The 22,292-nt window shown below is 41.1% G+C and overlaps 1 protein-coding gene across 1 annotated transcript in view; it reads right to left on the bottom strand.

Moving 5' to 3' along the window:
• The window catches only part of dst (dystonin), a 536,191-nt gene that overhangs the window by 493,471 nt on the left and 20,428 nt on the right, over nucleotides 1-22,292 (bottom strand). The window contains exon 4 of the mRNA XM_048596444.1: nucleotides 19,608-19,815. Within this exon, the coding sequence (XP_048452401.1) occupies nucleotides 19,608-19,815 (208 nt within the window). The remainder of the gene's footprint in view (nucleotides 1-19,607; nucleotides 19,816-22,292) is intronic.

Below are 22,292 nucleotides of genomic sequence, written 5' to 3'. Positions count from 1 at the left end.
AAGACAAGCAAATCTGTGGGTAAATGGCTGTGTCCAACATTTCATGGTAAAAAGATTGCATCTTCAACAAAAAGACAGACGTGAAACTTTGGAAAGCAAACTCCATTGTAACTGCTCAAACTCCTCACCTGGTCTGGCCTACATGTGACTCTAGGCCCACAGGTTGACTCTCAAATGCCTTCTGAAACGGCCGAGCAAGCCAGCCATTCAATTGTATCAATTGCGATGAAGTCTCAATAAAGAAATGCAAGGTAAGCTCCACTTGGCATTGACCTTTGCACTGGAAAAGATAAAGGTAGCAACAGCCCTGTTGACCCTGCGAAGTCCTCCTTACTAACATCTGGGAGTTAGTGCCAAAATTGGGAGAACTGTCTCAGAGACGAATCAAGCAACAGCCTGACATAGCCATACTCATGGAATCATACTTTACAGACAATGTCCCTGGCACCACCTTCACCATCTCTGGATATGTTCTGTGCCACCATTAGGACAGACTCAGCAGAAGTGGTAGCACTATGGTATAAAGTCGGAAGGCAGTTGGCCTGGGAGTCATCAACATTAAATCCAGACCCCATAAAGTCTCATGGCTTCAGGTTAAACATGGGCAAGGAAACTTCCACATACCTCTGATTACCACGAACCATCATCCCTTAATTCCTCCATGTTGAACACTTGGAGAAAGTACTGAGGGTGGCATGGGCAGAAAATGTACTCTGGATGGGGGATTTCAATGTCAACCACCAAGACTGGCTTAGCAATAGGACTGACCACAAGAGAGTCAGAGTTGTCCAACATGGAAACAGAGACTTCAGTCCAACTCATCCGCACTGACCAGACATCCCAATCTGACCTAGTCCCATTTGTCATTTTTGGCCCATATCCCTCTAAGTCCTTCCTATTCACATACGCATACAGTGGCTTTTAGATGTAATTGCAAATGCCTCCACCAATTCCTCTGGCAGCTCATTCCATATACACACCACCTTGTGTGTGAAAAAGTCACCACTCATGAAATTGCTGGAAAAACTCAGCAGGTCTGAAGCACCTGCTCTGAAGAAGGGTCACTGAATCAAAACATTAACTCTGATATCTCTCCAGAGATGCTGCCAGACCTGCCAAGCTATTCCTGCAATTTCTGTTTTTGTTTTTGATTTCCAGCATCCACATTCTTTCAGTTTACCTGCTCAGTGATGTTTGGGTTCCGACAGGGCCACTCAGCTCCTGACCTCATTACAGCCTTGGTTCAAGTATGGACAGCAGACCAGAATTCCAGAGGTGAAGAGAGAGTGACAACCCTTGACATCAAGAAATGATTTGACTGAGTGGCATCAAGGAGCCCCAGCAAAACTGGAATCAATGGGTATCAGGGAGCAACTCTCTGGTGGTTGGAGTCATACCTGGCGCAAAGGAAGATGGTTGTAGTTATTGGAGATCAATCATCTCAGCTCCAGGACATCTCTGCAGGAGTTCCTCAGGGTAATGTCCTCAGGTTAGTGTGGAATGTTGTTAAATTTTGCAGTTATGATTATTTGACCTTTTTTTAAACATTAGTTCTTTTGAAGAATTCATTTTGTTTTAAAATTTGTTCTTTATATTTCAGCTTCTAGACCCATTCCATGCATATGCCCTAATTTTTATCTTACACATAAAATTCTGTTTTTAAAAGCGATTTCAGTGCTTTTTGCTTTCTGGTTGGCTATGGAGTAAATACAAACAAACAAATCAGAAGCAAGAGTATCCATCCAGCCCCTCAATCTGCTCCACCATTCAGTCAAATCATGGGCAATTTGATTATGGCCTTGACTTCACTTTCCTGCCTTATCCGATAACCCATGATTCCTTTGCTGATTCAAAGTCTATCTCCCATAACATTTGGCTCCCTTGTTAATCAAGAAACCATCTACCTCAGTCTTAAAGGTATTCCCTCTGCCTCTTTTATTCTTTGATGTGAGTGACTGCTTAAACAACACTGATCAACTTCACTCCAGCTCACAGATCAGGAAACCCCACTGAAGGAATCTTCAGAAGCCGGATAAATGGTCAAAAGGCTTTTTTGAGGGAGAAGTGGGGTCATAAGGAAAAGGGAATGTTCAGTTGAAAATTTGGTCTAAAGTATGTGTGATTGCATTGTTTTATGCATACTGTCCTGTGTATGTATTCTGTGCCTAATAGCATATGCTTTACTGCTTTCTCGTACAGAAAAAATAATTTGTTTTAAACAATGGAGTCGTACAGCATCATTTCTTTCAGTTGATCACTGGACGTTAAAATATCTCTTCAAACATTAGCAGTCCTCATGTCAGCTGTAGTCAGTAAGCGGCACTCATTTCATGCAGTCAGAACACCACGGATTCAAGTCCCATTACAGAGAGAAATGCACACTAAAACACATTCTGTAACTTTATTTTGAACAGGAGCAAGGATGTTCTTCCCAGTGTCCCAGTCAATATTTATTCCTTCACCAACATCACAAGCAGATTGCTTGGTCATTGTCATACCACTGTTCCTGAATGTTTGCTGTGCATAAACTATCTGCCACTTTTCTGAGATTACAACAGAAAATATACTTCAAAAATGTAGTTAGTTAGCAATGGAGAATTATAAAAGGCACTCTAGAAACACAAATTCTTCTTTCACTCAACAAAGACAACCAGGATACAACAAGGCTTGTAACAGTATTGCACTCCAAATACTCTGCACAAAACACCCCTGGCAAGAACTTCACACACTGGACCTGTTGTTGGAACTCTTCCAGACTAGGTTACCACCTGGAGGCTACATATTTTTTCCAAAATTTATCTTTTGCTGATCTAAGGTTATATCTCCAAGAATGCCCATTTGCAACCACAAATAAAATCCTATACAAATCCTATCAAGACAAGAAACTCAGCAATAAAATTATTATTATTCAAAAGAAACCCCTCTGCCCACAGAATGCGACAAAGTTCTGATATGCTATCACTAGCAATAGCTCATGCAAACTGAATTGTTGCACTTGGAGGGGGGGAAGCTAATTGAACAAGAAAGGAATAAACGATTACAGAGAGGAAGAGAGATGAAGGAAGGTGGATGCAGATTTTTGGAGCTTAATGCCTGAAATGGACCAGCAGAGCTGAATGGCCAGTTTCTTTGATATAGTTTGAATGTTACTGATTACACAGTTCCTGGAGTAAGAATAACTCAAACTCCAGGAAGTATCCAAAGCAAAGACATTCCCAACAAACAAATAGATAGATAAATGAATATCTCCAACATACACGTCTCTAAGTTTTTATGACTAAATTACAGGATGTGACGGTAGGACAGACCTTCATGGACCCACCAAAAGGATGTGCTCAAAGAGTAATAACTATTATCATATGTCAATTCTAAAGGAGCCACAATCATTAGTTTTCACACACATACACTTACGAACGGGTTCAAATCAATATATTACTGTTCTGAGATTTATATTGGCCTGTGTGTAACAGAACACTCAATGGAAAAGGTCATTTGATATAGATCATCAAGATATGCAGTGCAGTGAAAGTGAAAGATTGGAATTGTGGCAGGAAGAAATGGGCTACTCTGGTGCATTAGTGTCTGATCTGTAATGAAACTAGATCACATTTTGAAAACCTGGAGAAAAACATCCGGCAATTTAATCAACCACCAATATTCATACTGAGGGGTCAGATCCATCTTACCATGATGAACACCACATCTCCTAGACATCAAACATGGACCATATTGTTTTGTCTCCCCTCAAGTTATTAAGCTTGAGCAAGCTCCTTTATAAATCATTTGTCCGTTTACGAGAAAGGAATGACTTTTGCACATATAGCTTAAAATTAACATAGAAGAATGGTCCAAAAGCACCCCAGAATTAGTGGACAATTCCTTTTCTTAGTAGAAATTCTTTGTATTACACAGCCAAATGCTCTGCATGGTAATTTTAACAGCCACAAGTCACCAAGAAAGCAAATGACTAAAAAATAACTTGCACATTCCACTTTTCACTTCAGCATTTTACCAACAATTGTTTAGAAAAGGATTAGTTACAGAAACACAAGCTGTGCAAAAAAGACTACATAGTCATACTCCAATGAACACAAGAACTAGGAGCAGGAGTAGTCAATTCAATCCCTCAAGCGTGCTCCCCTATTCAATACGATCATGGCTGACCTCATCTCAGCCTCACCTCCACTTTCATGTCCACTCTCCATAACCCTTCAACCCATTACTAATTTAAAAATCTGTGAGTAAATTTATGGAGGAGATACAATATCCCAGCATGCACCAAACTCTGGGGTCATGAATTCCACAGATTCACAACTAAGAGGTCATTTGTCCTCATTTCTTTTTTAAAATCTATTTAAAACCATCATGAAATAACTCCACAAGAGGCCGGTATCCCATCACCAAGTCACCCTTTATTTACACACAGAGTACTTGACACCAAACCAGTTTCTTCAGTGCCAGCTCTCAGAATGAGCAGAACCTCTGACACTCCTGATTCTCTGTCAGCCAGGGATCCCTGTTTGGGCCAGATTAACAGCCCCAATCAGGGAACTCAATTTCTAGAAGGTCCACTTGGCTGACCTCGTTTCAATCACTACACATGACATCTCATTCTAGCTTGCTCCATGAGAACAAATGTCCTCTTACTTCTACTTTGTCAATCTCCTTCAGCATCTTGTATGCCTCAATTAGATCTCTCCTCATTCTTCTAAATTCCAGAAAGTATAGGCCTAAACTGCTCAATGTCTCTTCACAAGACAAACTCCTCATCTCTGGAATCAATATAGTGAATTGCCTCCAAATCACCTCCAATGCAACTGCATCCCTCTTTATGTAAGGGATCCAAACTATATGCAATACTCCAGGCACAATCTCACTAATGCCTTGTACAGTTGCAGTGACATTGCCCGATTCTTATACTCTATTTCTTTAGCAATAAACATTAGAATTCCATTTGCTTCCTGATTATATGCTGCACCTGTATCCTAGTTTTCTGTCCTTCATGCACAAGAACACCCAGATCCCTATGCATCAAAACACTCTGACGTTTCTCTCCATTTAGATAATAAGTTGTCTTTGTATTCTTCCAATCAAAACATATAACCTTACACTTATCATGTTAGAGGCCATCTGTCAAATTTTGGCCCATTTACCTATCCTACCAATATTCATTTGTAAATTTCCTATTTCTTCATTGTCTATTTTAGTGTCATCTGCAAATTTGGCTATAGTACCTTATTTCCCGCATGAAACCATTATTATAGATTGTAAACATTTGGGGCCCGAGGACCAAACCCTATGGCATCCCACTAGTTACAGCTGGCCAACCAGAAAAAGACCCATTTCTCTAACTTCTGCATTGTCCTTTACTCTTAGAATGGTACCAGTGTCCTCCACCGTGAAAACTAAGGCAAAATATTGATTTGTATTTCTGCCATTTTTGTGGTCTCCACTATTAATCCCCCCACCCCAGTCTCATCCTCCAATGGATCAACATTGAATTTAGCTAGTCTCTTCCCTTTCATATACATATAGAAGGTTTTGCTTTTTTTTATATTTTGCATTAGTTTTCTTTCATAATTTACCTTTGCTCTTTTTATTACTTTTTTAGTAACCCTTTGTTGATCTTTAAAAGTTTTCCATTCTTCCAGCCTGCCACTGTCCTTTACATTATGGTATTACCTTAGTTTTTATCTTTATATTGTCTTTAACTTCCTTGCTCAGCAATGGAAGGTCTTTTTGCCCCTTTTACAATCTTTTTTCCTCCCTGAAATATATTTTGGTTGGGAGAATTGAATATCATAAGATATGCCACTGCTCATCAACTGTCCTACCTTTTAGTCTCCCTGCCAGTCCAGCAAGGCCAAACCTATACTCATGCCTATTGACTTACCTTTGTTTAATTCCAGCATTCAAGTGTAGGGCTCCAGTTTCTCACCTTCAAAATGGATTCAAAATTCTAGGATGTTACAATCACTCTTCCCTACAGGATCCTTTTGATCTCATCCCATTACATAACACCAAATCCAAAATGGCCTGGTTCCTTGATGGTTCCCCAACAGTGCTCCAAAACACAAATTTCTAATACATTCAACAAACTCTCCCTCAAGGCTACCCTTGCCAACCTCGCCATCCTGTGGTTGATCGTAATGAGTGTAGGAGAGTATGCCAACAGTAGCACCTGGCATACATACAACTGAAGTATTAACCCAGTGAAGCTATAACACATGTATAAACATTGGAAACAACATGTAACAAACAGTGCTAAGAAATCCCACAACAAATGATTCAGACAAAGCTCTGCAGTTCTGCACATCCATTCATAAATGGCAGTGAGGAAGTGAACTTATCTGAAGGAGGAGGCACCACAAATATCTTCATCCTCAAAAATGGGGAGCCCAGACATCAGCGCAAAAAGACAAAGCTGAGGCATTTGCATTCATCTTCAACTGTAAGTGCTCAGCGGAAGGAGCCATCTGAGATCATCCAAAGGTTCCCAGATTCAAAGATGCCAGTCTTCAGTCAATTCAAATCACTCCATGCAATGTTAAGAAACAGCTGACAGCACTGGAAACTGCAGAGGTATTGGGCTGCAACAATATTCTGGCAACAGCACTGAAGACTTATTCTCCCAAACTTGTTGCATCCCAAATCAAGCTGTCCCAATAAGTTACAATACCCGGCATCTGCCCAGTAACATGCACAATTGTCCAGATACATCATTTCTACAAAAAGTAGGACAAATTTAACTCAACCAACTAACACCCTATCACAGTAGTCTGATTCCAACAGCTAAATAACAGAAGTCATCAACAGCGTTATAAACAGGGCATTTGCTCAGCAAAAGCCTGCTTACTGATGCTTAGTTGGGTTTCATCAAGGCCACTCAGCTCCTGACCTGATTACAGTCTTGGTTCAAACATGGTCAAAAGAGATGAACTTCAGAGGTGAGGCACAAATTGCAGCCCTTGACATCAAAGCAGCATTTAATTTGCATCAAGTATTCTAAGCAAAACTGAAGTCAGCGTGAACCAGAGGAAAACTCTCCAATGGCTGGAATTATACCTAGCACTAATGAAGAAGATTATGATTGATGGTCAAATCATCTCTGTTACAGAACATCCATGCAGGAGTTACTTGGGGTTGTGCCCTAAGCCCAACCTTCTTACTTTCCAACCATTCTGAGGTCAGAAGTGGAGATGTTCACTGATGACTGCACAATGTTGGTACTATTCACAATTCCTCAGAAATTGAAGTAGTCCATACCCACTTCTGGTCAAAAAAGTAACTAAAATGGGATCAATTAACTCCAAAACTGGATGAGAAGCAGAAGGTAATGTTGGAGGGATGTTTGCATGACTGGAAGTTTATTTCCAGAATGTTTCCACGGGGCTCGGTGCTAGGGCCTTTACTATCTGTGGCATACATTCATGATTGGAAATAAATGCAGGTAAAATGATCAAGACATTTGAGGACAAGATGAAAATTAGTAGGTTGATAAGTAGTGAGGAGGATAGCCATACACTACAGGAGGATATCAACATACTGGTCAGCTGAGCAGAGCAGTGGAAAATGGCATTCAACCTGAAAAAAAATGTGAGATAACACACTTAGGAAGGGCTAACAAGGCAAGGGATTATACTGTGAATGGCAGGACCCTTCAAAGTACTAAAGATCAGAGGAATCTTGGTGTGCATGTCTACAGATCCCTGAAATTAGCAAGGCAGGTTGATAAAGTGGTTATGGTGGCATATGGGATACTTGCCTTTTTTAGCTAAGGCTTAGAATAAAGTGCAAAGATATTATGCTGAAATTGCATAAAATGCTGGTTAGGCACAAGTTTACTGCGTCTAATTCTGGCCATCAAATTATAGCAAGGATGTGATTGCACTACTGAGGATACAGAGGAGAATTACTCAGATGCTGCCTGGGCTAGAGGGTCTGAGCTATTAGAAAATATCAGATAGGTTGGGGTTGTTTTCCCTGAAGCAGTATTGATTCAGAGGGGACCTGATGGAGGTGTAAAAGATGAGAGGCATAGATAGGGTGGATAGGAAGGCACTTTTTCTATTAGTAGAGGGATGAATAACCAAGAGAAATAGTTTCAAGGTAAGAAATAGAAGGTTAGAGGGAGAATAGAATAGAAATTATTTTCACTGAGGGTGGTGAGAAATTGTAACTCACTGCCTGACTGGGTGGTTGGAATCAGAAACTGTTGTAATATTTAAGCAGTTTTTTGATATTCATTTGTGTTGCCATAGCCTCCAGGCTATGGGCCAAAAGCCGGAAAATGGGATTCGTATTGTCAGATTTTTGTCAACTGACATGTACAGGATGGGCTGAATAGCCTTCTTATATGCAGTAAATTTCTACATGCAAGACGTGAATAAAGCAAACAGCAAGTAAAAATTCTTGTCATACAAGTGCCAGGCAGTGAGCACTTCGAACAAGAGAGGATCAACTATCTCTGTTTAACATTCAACGATTTTCCATCCCTGAAACCAAAATAATGCCCTGGGTTTACCACCGGCCAGTAACTGAACTGGACCGGCCACATAAATATAGTGGCTACAAGAGCAAATCAGAGGCTAGGAATACTGCAGTGAGTAAATCACGTCCTGACTCCTCAAAGCCTGCCCACCATCTGCAAAGCACAAATCAGGCGTGTGATAGATAACTCTCCATTTCTCTGGGTGAGTGCAGCTCCCACAACACTCAAGAAGCTTAACATCACCCTTGACTGGCATCCCATCCACCATCTTAATATTTACATTCACTTCACCACTGACACGGTGGCAATGTGTACTAACTACAACACATACAGCAAGATTAACTAAAACTCCTTTGATCGCACCTTCGAATCTATGACCTCTGCCAACTAAAAGGACTAGAGAAAGGAATATCATCACCTGCAAGTTCTCCCCAAGTCGCACACCATCCAAACTTAGATCTCTACCACAATTCCTTCATTGTTTGAGTTAAAATGCATTTCCTCTAACCCTTCCATCCAAGGAACAGCATTATACACGCACCTGCATCACCTGGGCTACAGCAGTTCATGAAGGCACCAACATTTTCCCAAAGATTGTTAAGGATAGGCAAGAAACGCCGGCCCAGCTAATGACATCCACGTTCCATGAATGAATAAAAGATTTTGTTTAAAAAAAAGCAGCAGGCAAGAGCTTCCCCAGTGTGCTAGCCACTATGTACCCCTCAATCAAAATCAACACATCTCACCCACTAATCAGATCCATACACTGCAGCCACAATCTGGACATTATCAACTGGTTTTTGTCCTTGCAGTGTATAAATTGACTATTGTGATTCCTTTGGCTGTCAAGGACTTTCGGTTATATTGAGGATGTGAAAGATGTTGTGGAAATGCAAGGTCTTAAAAACCAGGAAGACATTGGTAGGAAATAGAAATGGAGGATAGAGACCATAATGGTGAAAGGTTAACGCAATTAAAACCAATCACCTCAAAGTAACAGAATTGTTTATAAAGAGTAAGGATGGTGCTTCTTAAAAGAAATATAGAAAAATAGAAGAATGATTTGCATTTGATCAAATTCTGTAACAAAATTCATTTGGGAGCAGTCACCTATACATATCATTCAAGAATAATAGAACTTCATACCTGTATAAACCACTGCAGTTTCTGCACCACCCAGTAAATTGTATTAAACTGTTTTATGTTACATCAATGCTGGTAGTGACAGATTTGTCAACAATAAAATGGGTTTGGTTACCAATCCCCATACAGCCACAGGTGAAAAGAAATAATAAGGGTGGAGAAAAGTAAGGAAACAGTGAAGAAAATCATGGGTTTCTCAAAATCAAGACTGTTGAAGAAAGCATTGCTGAGTAAAGCAGATTTTGCCACTTCTGCCAAAGATCAAACCAGATTAAAGTCGGAGTGGGCTAGACTTTCCACTTTGGGTGCAATCAGGCAACTTAAATCTTAAACCAACTGAAAATTAGTGGAAAACATAAACACGCATGGCTTCAGGCCTAACTCAATTCACATTTCCTGATCCTTGGTGCTGATTTATGGTGACATTATTGTGTAAATTCTACTACAATATATTTGTTTACTAGTAATGTTGGAGCAATGAAAGAAGAAAAAAAAGTAGAAACTACGAGCAATACAGCACTAATAAACAGAGGGGAAAGCAAAAGCAAGAGCAAGAAGATAAAAGGGGAAATAGTGAGAAAAAAGAAAGAATGAAGAGGAAAGGGCATGTGAGTTTACAAGCAAGTACAAGGAAGCAGAGAGAAAAAGAAAGAAACAGAAAAACCTGCATGGGAAAAGCAAATTAAAAAGACAAGCAACAAATCAGAAATTAGATACACAAATGCAGGTTGTCCAGTGTCCAGTACAAACACTATTTAACCAGCTTGGTCAGTTTGTTGGAAGCACTTATGTGAAACATTAAACAGCAGTTGCCCACCTCCCTGTGAGGCATCTGTAGGAAACGGAAAAATCATCACAATGCTCTGAAGGGCTTATAACTTTGAGGAAGCAGAGTAATAACAGCTATCACCAAACCCGATGCAATATATTGGATTTCAGAACACACAGTGACAGTCAACCAGCATAACAAAGTGCTTACTTATATCAAAATTCTGTAGATTGAAAATCACAGGGAAATATTTAAATTCAGGACCACCAACATGGACACAGACTTGTGTCTCCATAAACATTGCAAGAATAAACTGAAACCTTTTATGGCCATGAAATTTCTAACAGCCTTAGGCTAAGGAGATGTAGACAATGGAGTATTGTGATATTTTGCATTGAACTTGCTTGGATGAAACTTAGCCCAAGCTCTTGCCCTCCTAGGCCACACTGTGTGCCCAGAATAGTAGTCATCATCAATCCCATCAATTATTTGCACAAGTTGTCTGTATGAAGAGACCTTGACATTATGATACCATTTATCCAAACGTGAATGGTAAGACACAAGTCCCGTTACAAATCTCCAGGCTGAAAAAAAATCAACCACAACAAATAGTGGTCTAAGCTTTAACTAGAATTTACAGATCACATGAGCTTGGGCTGATCAACTCTGCCAGAGCAATGAAAACAGCTTACATTATCATTTTTGCAGATTTACTAACACAAGATGCCCCAATAATTTTATTGAACACATCTCTCTTGCCCACCCAGCCTCACCAGCCACAAATACAAGGAGTGCAAAGGCTGAGATCATAGAATTACTACAGTGCAGATAGAGGCCATTCAGCTCATCGAGTCTGCATCAACCTGCCAAACAGCATCTGACCCAGACCCATACTCCTACCCTGTCCCCATAACCCCACATTTACCATAGCCAATCCACCTAGCTTGCATGTTATGGGACAATTTAGCATGGCCAATCCACCTAATCTGGACATTTTTGAACTGTGGGAGGAAACCAGAGCACCCAGCGGAAACCCATGCAGACACTGGGAGCATGTGCAAACAGTCACACGAGGTTGGAATCGAACCAGAGTCCCTGGCTCTGTGAAACAGCAGTGCAAACCACTGTGTCACTGTGTTAACCCACAGTGAATCATCCATTCACCTGAAAGTGATGCAACATTTCTCTTCATCCATCAAGCTTAACTTTCCCATGGGTCTCAGGTCTGAACCTCCATCATTTTTCAATTGCTGTCCCATCTCCATCTATGCCGTCTCTCACCCAGTTTAATTTTTAATGAAGTCCATCTCCTGCTCTCCTGATCCTATTCCCATTATATAACTGATCACCTAACTTCCTTTACTGGCCCGCATTATGGATGATGTTGTAAATATTCCTTCGCTTCCATTATGGTCTTCCTACCTTTCAAAATCACTTCTAACCACCTCTCTCCACAAAAAACCCTCAACCTTTCTACCATTGCAAACTTCTGCCCCAGCGCAAACTCCCCTAGCAAAATCAGTGAACATTTTGCCACCTCCCAAATCGGCGATTGCTTTTCCCACAACTCAGTGTGTCAAGCTCTCAAATAATGCTTCCACTAGCCACAAAAATGACATCCTCTCTAACAATTTCAGAGTATTGCTCTGAGTCCCTGATCTTTCTTCCACCTCAAAGGTCTGTCCTTCTGCTGTCAAGATCAGGGAACAGTCCTCATTTTATTCCACCTTCACTTACTCAACCACAGGAGTTTCTTCTAACCATTAGGTGCAGAAAAGCATGTCTGGAAATCTAACACGAAAACAACAACTTTAGTTTCATCATAATATGGCAACACTTTCAGAATAAAACAAATCTGCCCAGGAGAGGTGGGCTATACTCAAATCCAGCAGCAACAAATACTTGGGAGGAACCTGAAGTCAGACAAGCTAGATATTATTTCAAGTCATATGGGAATAAGAGTCATATCAAATTTACAACATTAACTTTGCTTCTCTCACAGCAGATGCTACCAGACCTGGTTTTGTTTCTCCAGCTTTTATGTTCTTATTTCAGATTTCCAGAATTTGCAGTATGTACTTTTATATTGTATCAGAAATTATTTTATCTAGAAATATAGGAGGGAAATGGGCTGGATGTTAATTCAAACAGATTTGGCAATATGATAGAAGGTAGAAACAAGACACAGAAACTCAAGGATATGGACGACACTGACAGTAGGAAAGGTCCTAATATCCTAATACGGCTGTAGTCCTTCTACACAGATTTTGCAAAGACCTTTTCTTTAACATTAAACAGCAGTAGCAACCAACTTCCACAGTGGTTTGCACATGTTTGTTTGGTAATAATAGTGACTGAATATAAAGATAGTGTTTGGTCACTTAGTTTTTTTCCAACTGAATGCAATCATCACTATCTTCTGATATAATACATTAAGTGTATTGCAAGATTTAACAGGTTCAAAGAGAAACGGCTGCATTTTTTACCATGCTTTCCACAACTTCAGGATGGCCCAATGCATTTTACATCTATTGAAGCACTCCTGATCTGTAGGTAAAGCTCTAATGCAGGTACCAGATCAGCAATTTGTGCACAGCAAGACTCCACAAACAGAAACAGCTAAATCATCTCATTATTTTTATGAGCACTAATGTGTGCATAAAAACCAACCAGGATACTCTGTGGGACTCCTATCCTCCTCTTAGAAAAATGTCTTAGGATGTTTTAACACTGAACCAAGAAGGGAGATATAGTCCTGGTTACATATCATTCCTGAAAGAAGGGACTTCCAATAGTGCAGCATTCTGTCAGCATTGCATTGGAACATCAGCACCTCTGGAACCCGTGACCTAACTCCAGAAATGAGCGTGCTACCCACTGAGGCATGGCTGACCCTGGGGATGGTTGGGGTGAGGGAGGAGAAGAGAGTAAAGGAGGCTGTGCAGAATTTATAACATTACAGCACATCCCAGAACAAACAAATTCAGTGTTCCCCAGTAAGTCATTTATTTCCATTTACTGGACAGCTTTCACTTTCCGCCTGCATTGGAGGCGGGAGTCTTGAGGAAGATGCTCTAAATGGAGCTCATTATACAACTAGTCTAATGAAAAAAATTCAGTCATGCCACGACAGGAGGAGGCGGATTCATATGCGACATTTGAAAAGCTTTTAAGGAATTTTAGCTGTTTCAGCCTCATGACAGGATGCATTCAGTGGCACTAAGGCAGAAAATGCACACAATCTCTGAACTACAGGCAACCATTCATTTTTCTAAAGACAGAATGTGACCAGACCACAAAAGCAGACAATAAACTAAGCTGCACATTTTTGTATTTAGACATTAAATCTATATTCGATATTAAAAACAAGAGATTAATTAGAAGCAAGTGGTCAATGGGAAACATGCATATTCCAAGGGAATCCACCGGTTACTACAAAGTCAGTTCCACCCAAGCTGAATCTCAAGACTTTTAAAACTTACAAGGACCTAAGTTACAAACTGATCAACACAGCTGACGCTCTCACACTGATAATCAGAACTAACTTAAAATTACAGAGCACCTTTAACATAGGAAATCCTCAAAAACAAACTTCACTGGAGTATAAATCAGATCAAATTTGACACTGAGCCACACAGGGAGATATTAGTACAGGAGACCAAAAGCGTGAGTCAAAGAGGGAGCTGTGAAAGAAGCAACACTAGAGGATAGGGAGGCAAACATGTTTCGGAAGGGGATTGTAGAGCTTAAATCTTGGGTGGCTGACAGAACAATGTCCAATGGTACAGCAATGGAAATCAGGGATTTCCTGGCAAGTGGCCAGAACCGGAGGAACACAGGGAGGTTTGAAGGATATTTTAGAAATAGGGGAAGGCGGAGATAATGAAAGGATTTGAACACAATGGATGAGAATTTTGAAAACTGGGGCATTGATAGAGCTGGAGTTATTGTAGGTTAGTGAGGAGAGGGATGATGGATGAATCCAAATTAAAATAAAAGGCAATAGAGTATCGGTGGACCTCAAGCTCAGAGGGTGGAATGATGGGTAGCTGGTCAGGACAACATTGGAATAAATAAACCTAGGAAGTAACCAAAGCATAGATGCAGGTTTGTCTGTCCCAATACATGAGCTGAGGGAAGGGTGGACACCAGGTGTTAAAACCCAAATGCCAAAAGTTTTAGCTTGCCCCAGCATATAGTGGAAGCGTCCATAAGTGAAGCACAATTCTGAATCAAACTACGTGGGCTGAAGTCCAGCTACACTACATCACTGCACCAGCATTCCAAAACAGCTTTAACAGAGCATCATGGTCCTGTTTTGAGACGGCCTCCATTCCCGACATTTCACAAGCACCTCCCTGTGTCCGACTATAGACGGGCACACTCAGGGAACTCTCTCAGAGTTCTGGTTTAGATTTAGCCTGGTTACTGCTGATGATGTTTGCATAATAAAGACAAGACAAAATATAAAACTTAAGTTAAATCAAGAGTTAAAGCATGGAGGCAATGCCCATATGAAACTAGAATGTCAGCTATCATCCATATTATTATATGCGAAGAATATTTACAGGACCCAATGAACAGAGCTTCAAGACGGGTTTTCCCAATGCAGAAACCAATTGCAGCAATCAAACAGGCTCTGCCTAACGTCCAACTCAGCAATAATTTCAGAAAACACCTATACTTCAAAGCTTGCCCCATAATGTGAAAAAGTATTACCCTATATTAAAACTACATCACTCATATTGGTTGCCTTATTTTTACTGGTGCAGATTGTACTTTGAAAGGATAAGTGAACAGACCAACATGAAATACATTGTCAATACATCCGTGACAGAACAGCGCAAAATTCTGCATAAAATAAGTCACAACTGAACACAATGAAATACATAAAATTAAAACAGCTTTTGGAGCAAAATTTTCCACTAAAATTTCTACTCCACTGCAGCTTGCATCCAATCTGAAAATTCTAAGTCTACATATAACAAAGCCCTTAAACAGAAGCTGCTTACAGCAGCTGTTAGCATTTTTCAGACCAAAAACTTAATTCCATATAATGAACACTAAAATTAGGATAATTCAGATTAACTAAATTAGCAATTGAACAAATTAGTTTTATTTATGAGAAATACCTGTATTGTATATACACACATACACAATGAAAATAAGTTGCATTTCAAGTTGCAATGGCAATTGATCAGTGAACAATGCAAGGAACAGAATAAATACTCAAAGTTTTTTAACTGTTCTGATAATTCTTAAAAGTTAAATCGTTGCCTACTAATTCACCTGAATGTGGACCATTAACTGAACACCTATAGATTCAAGCTGAATTGTGCAGCAGCAGCATGAATATTTTAGAAAATTCAAGTTTAAAAGCAACATCAAATTCACATTAAGTGTGAAGGGGAAAGATAAATCTTGGAACTCTAGTGGAAAAGACACATTAGGAACAGACTTAATGTGGTGAGTGCATCAGAACAAAAAGCCAAGATTCCACTACTGATGCATCATTCGATTCTGTTCCTTGGAGAGTGCAGCAACTGCTATTTCCACAGCTGACTCTCTACTAGTTACATTATGCAACAGCTGAGATGAAATCTAATTTTGTTCATTTACAGTTTAATCCTGCTTAAAACATGGATTAAAATAGTGAACACACCCCTAATAGACAGTGTGCAACATCGTCAGATTCTGATCATTTACAACCTTTTCATTCATACAGCACCTCTAAGGTGGTAAAGTATTCAAAGGCACTTCCCAGGAATATTATCTGACAAAAATTGGTACCAACCTACATAAAGAAGTATTAGGATAAATAACCTGAAGCTTGGTTAATGAATGAAAAGGGTGCCCACAATTCAAAATACAGTGATAGCAATTTTATTTAACAAAATACAACTTTGACAAGAAAAGACTGAGCCACTCACCAGTTTATTGCATGGAAAGTTTACTTAACACTCCTCAGAAGGCTTAATGAGTAAAGATACCAAGTATCTGGACTATGATGCCAAGGAAACATACCTCAACAAGGTTGAGACTGGTGAAGTTTGAGAAGCAAGTAGAAGTCAACAAGAGGTTCTGATCTATGATCATCACACAATGAACAAACATCAGGGCAGAAAGTGATCAGGGCAGCGTGACATATCAGAATTAAGGCTATCTTATAATAGGAAGAACACTCAGTCAAGGTACCAAAGAACTATCACCAAGTGACAGACTGTACTCAGCAGCTTTCATGGACTAATACAATCTGGACGCAAGGATGTGGTAGATGGGAGAAGGAAGGGAAAGAAATAAAGAAACTACCTCCTCTGCGGCAATACACCAGGGATCATGCTTCAAAAAAAAAAGCATTTCTGATTGTAAAACAGTACCTTTCTGTTAAATAAAACCAACATCCAAGCTTACTTGCCAATTGATGAAAGTACTTATGAACATTGAACATCCTGCATCCGTTCTTACACTTAAGCCAGAAAAGAAATGAAAATTTCAAGCAGTTCACAAGACTGAAATTTGTTAACTTAAAAATAAATCAAGAAACCAAAAGGCTAGGTGATACTCATCTTAAATAAATATGGCAATAGTTATGATTGAGAATACACTGAAAGGACAGTGGTATTAGATTCAATATCAGCTTTCAAACAGGAAACTGGAGGAATACCTGAAGGGGAGAAAACCTAAAAGCAAGGCTATGGGAAAAGAGTATACAATGGGACTAATTGGTTAATTCTTTTGAAGAGTAAGCAGAAGTACGATAAGCTGGATATCCTCCTCCGGTGCTGTAAGATTCTGTTCCATGTTGCCCTCATCAATCTGCCAACGCACTTACAATAGAGCCTTAATTGTTCCCTGCTCTGCACTGGGTAGCACGTCAATGCACAAAGGGACAAAGGTGTCCCTCATTTCCCCATAACAGCTTGGCGGATTTAATTCCCAGTTTCAAAAAGGCAAAAAAAAAATGTTGAGTCATTTCATTCCGTGATCTTCAGAATTGCTCCAATGACTAAGCAGAATCATCATCCTTGTCTCTCTGAAAGATGCGCACACACTCAGATTCAGCAGGCTCAAATTCCTGGCGACTAGGACAAATTCTCTGACAGTATGTGTGCCACATTAGACAGGAGGTATTAGGGCCATTCATATGCTATCTATAAAGAGCCTCCAAGTGTTACACATCACAGGCCAAGTGATGGCCAAATCTCAGAAACTAATGTAATTGAGAGATGAGGTCTGGCCAAACTGGGGCACGATATTATTTATAGAAACATTGATATAAAAAAAAGTAACAACCCAGCCAGACATTGGCAGGGAGGAACACTATGAAAATAAATCAGTCTCCGGATTTATATTTCTGATCTCTCTCGCCCGTTCACAAAAATATATTTGACATCACGGTCTAAACAAAACACTTCATTTTGTCGTTAGTCCAATCATTCGAGACAACACTCAGTCCAAAAGGGAAAAAGGTATAGCGAGAGAGGCGAAACCGTTAGCTGACAGCCATGAAAGCGGATTTACCTTTATACCGCTCCAGCACGTCCTCATAAGCCTGCAGATACTGTAGCTCATCGGCGTAATAATGAGGAGCGGGGCTGAACCCTGAGCTGTAGCCGGCCATGAGTGCAGGAAGGGAGCGGTCGGCAGTGTCTCTACAGCTCTCCGTCAACTTGCAGGGAAGGACTGACACATACACACACACACGAGACACACCGAGGGCTGGGAACTTGGCAGAACCGGTGGGGGGCGAACTGAGCGAAGGACCGCCCTGAAATCACCAGCACCAATCGGTCGAGTTCTCCTTGCGCTTATCCTTCCCGTCCCTCCCCCGGCCACCAGGATTGGTGGGGGAGAGACAGAGACAGAGTAATAACGGCGGCTCTGGTCAATGCTTCTCCCCACCCAGGTCCTCGCTCGTTAACAACACAAGCCACAGCAGCCGGCTGCACATCACTCTCTCCGCTGAACCACATCTAAATCCTGATCCGGACTGCCCTTCCCCCTCACAAGGGGGGAGGCTCCATCAGAAATATTAGAAGAACATTGCTTTGATTTACACATATATGTTAAACAAGCTGCAGAAGATGGCGTGAGATCTCTGCTGTGCAGGAACTGCAGCGTTTTGGTATTGTCTGAGGATGCAGGGAGGGGAAGAGAATCATTCCGTCATATCCACGTTTACCTTCGATTTTTTTTTAATTTTTAAGGGAAATATTTTACATTGATGTTTTATTTTTTTTTTAAATGTTTCTATTTATAAATAAAATCTAACATGCTGGTTTCAAACCGAGCATATCTGGGAGTAAAACTTACACATCATCATTAGTGACTTGGAGACAGTAAGGATTGCAGATGCTGGAAGCCAGAGTATATAGGTGTGAGGCTGGAAAAGCACAGCAGATCAGACAGCATCAGAGGAGCACTAACGAAGGGTTTCGGCCCGAAACGTTGACTTACCTGCTCCTTGGATGCTGTCTGACCTGCTGTGCTTTTCCAGTCTCACACCTATAGGCACATCATCATTAACTGGGCGAAGGTTCGATTTCCGGTTACTCGGGGGGGGGGGGGGTGAGGAAAGGAGGTAAACTAACATTTCTTCCTGAGACACACTGCAAGAAACCCCAGCTGCTTTTTCATTGCTGTCATTCTGTTATATTACAGCACATCACTATTTTTAATGCTAAATTAAAACTGAAAGAACTGCGGATGCTGTAAATGAGAAACAAAAACAGAAACTGCACGTTCTGAAGGTCACTGGACCCGATACATTAAATCTCATTTCTCTTCACAGATGCTATCAGACCTGCTGAGCTTTTCCAGCAATTTCTGTTGTTGTTGCTATCTTGCATGCTAGTCTGCTCTCAGTACAGTCAGGTATATATATACAGGTCGATGGGAGCTGGAGAAATCAGGGAGCTGATCTGTACCTGACCACTAGCAATCAGAAGGAGCCAGTTGATTACAATGCGCATTAGTGAAACTGAAACACTGCTATATAGTGCATTGCTTGTGGGTTTCACGCACCACTCTCAATTAAATCATCGCTCCAATTCAATGGAACAAACAGTAGCTTTCAGTTGGAAGGAAATGAAGGCGTCTGCATGGTAGAATTAAACCCTGCAGCTCTCCTGCACAACAATAAGATTCCTCACTGCGCCCGACGCACAACATTCCAGATTTTTAACCTGATAAATGAAGTCTCACCGGCTATCCGGAGAACGGCTCTTTCTGCCGGATCCAGCACCGACCCTCCGTGAATTTTCCTCTTGGATCTCTCGTGTTTCGGCAGGTTCCACGGCAGCGTGTCCCCTGGAGCTGGCGAGACAGTTCCTGATCTCTGACCAGAATCATCCTCGTCGTCGGAATAATCGGCGGAAGACATGGAGCAGGGGCGAGAGCTGCTGCCGACACTCTGTACGGAGAGGGGAGGGGGTGTGAAAGAGACAAAAGCTCGAATGAAACACATAGACACACATATCTATTGGTTCACAAATGATGAGTAGGGCACATGACTACGTTTTTGAAAAATAAAAATCTGGCGTTAACCATGGACCTACAAATTTATATTCCTCTCCCTTTAATTAGTACACTTTCGCTTTTACTAAGGATATGTTTCCAAAACACACGACTTAATTTCTCATTCCCAATCTCACACAATAACCAAGAACAGAGTTGGCGACTGCTCCCAATAAATTGCATTTGTCTCCCCCATCAGGGCTAACATTGACTTACCATGGTTCACAGGAAACGATGCACTCCACCAGTGTTTCTTTTGTTGAGTCCGGTTATTTTAAAAATAAATAGTTATCCAATTTCTATTGTACACCCAGGGAGATGAAGGATCAGAGCCAGGGCTTGTTTCCTCCGCTGCCGTCGCCTTAACTGAGCACCAGGTGTTGCTTGCGAGTTCTCCTCCCCAGGGTCTGCAGACTGGCGAAATGATAGAGTGCTCTCCTTCCAATCATCCACGGCAAAACCGACAGTGCACTGACAAGAAGCTCCGCACTGGTCAACTGCAACCAGCCGTCGCTTTATGAAGCCGCAGTTCCGGCTACAGGAGACTTTTGGGTTCAGTGCATCACTCAGTGACTCACCACTGCCTGCTTTAAGTTCTCCTTTTCCCTCTCTAACAATGCCTTTTGTTCCACCCAGACATTAAGAGACCCGGAATCGCCATTACATATAAGGGATATTCTGGTCTCCCGGTATATTGTGGAAATATATGAACATTCCATTTCTCGTCACATCCAATTAACAAATTAGCCAACTCGTGTTTTCCCCCCTATGTTTCACCGACAGAATACACCCCCACCTTGCAGCAAAAGAATCATAGGTTCCCAGTTCGGCAGCGATTGGATAAACCTTCCTGTCAATCTGGGCGAGGCGACAGTGTTGCACACTAACGGTCAATGGTGGCATCCCAAACATTACCCTGCATCTCGGAGTCAGACGATACATCGAGGGAAATGTGTAAATATGGCCAAATGATCGCAGTTTCAGAATGAACCAAATTTATGGCTGACACTCCTAACCCTAATTCGCAGGAGGAGAAACACCCTGGTCTTTTTTCCCCCTTGTAAACACTGACAGGAATTTGTTTTGATGCCATAAGGAAAGACCAGAGGGCTAAGACTTCTAGGACAAAGGGCTAGCACCAGCATGACAGGCTGAATGATCTCCTTCCGCGCTGTATCATTTTATGATGTAACCTAAAAAAGAACTGCGGGCGCTGGAGATCTGAAACAAACAAAAACAATGTTGGAGAAACTCAGCAGGTCTGTGGAGTGAGAAACAGAGTTAAGGTTTCGAGTCCAGTCACCCTTCTTCAGAAACAGGTTTAAAGATTCTGCGAAGATTTCTCTTCACAGATGCTGCCAGACCTGCTGAGTTTCTCCAGCACTTTTCGTTTTTGTTTCAGATCACTTTGTGAAGATTCAGTTTGATCCTCCCACTTTAAGGCATGAACATGTAAACATCACACAGTCATCAGTCAAAGTTCAGTTCTACAACATCAAGTGAACCGCGCAGCCGTGCACACTAGCTGGTCTATACTAGAGATTATGCTGCATTGCCTCTTCCCATTTCTCTCCATTCCACGGGATGGGGCAAGACAGTAGAACTTTGAGACAAGATAGCAATTGCAATCAGTTCACGCCGATAGAATTTGAACAGAGGGGTTGGGGATAATTCAAATCCTGCCAATTAAGTCTAAGAAATTGGACCATATCAAAGTTACTCACTTGATGGAGAACTGGCATTAGCTTTAGGTCAAATAATTTACTGCCAGAATTTTTTTTTTGTGAACAGCAGATCAGAGATGAGGTCGGTTGTCTTTCTTTTGTGAGCGCACACTGATTTACAGTTACTGATTTACAGTAAATGTCACAGTTTTTTTCTCACTGTCACTCAAAAGGCACAATTTACTAAAATCGAACAGGTTTAACTGTCCAATTCGGGTCAGAACCTCAAGATTTACGTAGCCGAGTACGCTCACGAGAAATTAATCGGAGATTGTGTCAGAGGCTCCGTTTCACTAGAAATCTCGGCCCATCAAGCCTGTGGCGGGTGTTTGAAGAAGCGGTCCCTCAAGGACCCATTGAGACTCACTCCCAGCTCTCATCCCAGAATCCTGGAATATCACGCCCTTCAAGATTTTACCCAGTTCCCCTTCAGAAAGTTACCACTGAAGCCACTTTGACCACGCTTTCAGACACAATTGGAATATACAATGATTGGAATGGCAACTGTGTGTTATATCATGTCATTGCAGTTTAAAAATTCGTTGATTTCCAAATACGAGCCGTCAGTCGATTTGTCCTTTCCATCGAGATTCCTTGAAAGCAAGAGGAAACTGAAAATATTCCTGCAAGCACAGTATAAGGTTGCTCA

Source organism: Rhincodon typus, chromosome 5, assembly GCF_021869965.1.
Source record: "Rhincodon typus isolate 14 chromosome 5, sRhiTyp1.1, whole genome shotgun sequence".
Taxonomy (NCBI): domain Eukaryota; kingdom Metazoa; phylum Chordata; class Chondrichthyes; order Orectolobiformes; family Rhincodontidae; genus Rhincodon; species Rhincodon typus.
Note: the sequence above shows the minus strand (reverse complement) of the source record. Positions and strands in the feature narration are given on the sequence as shown.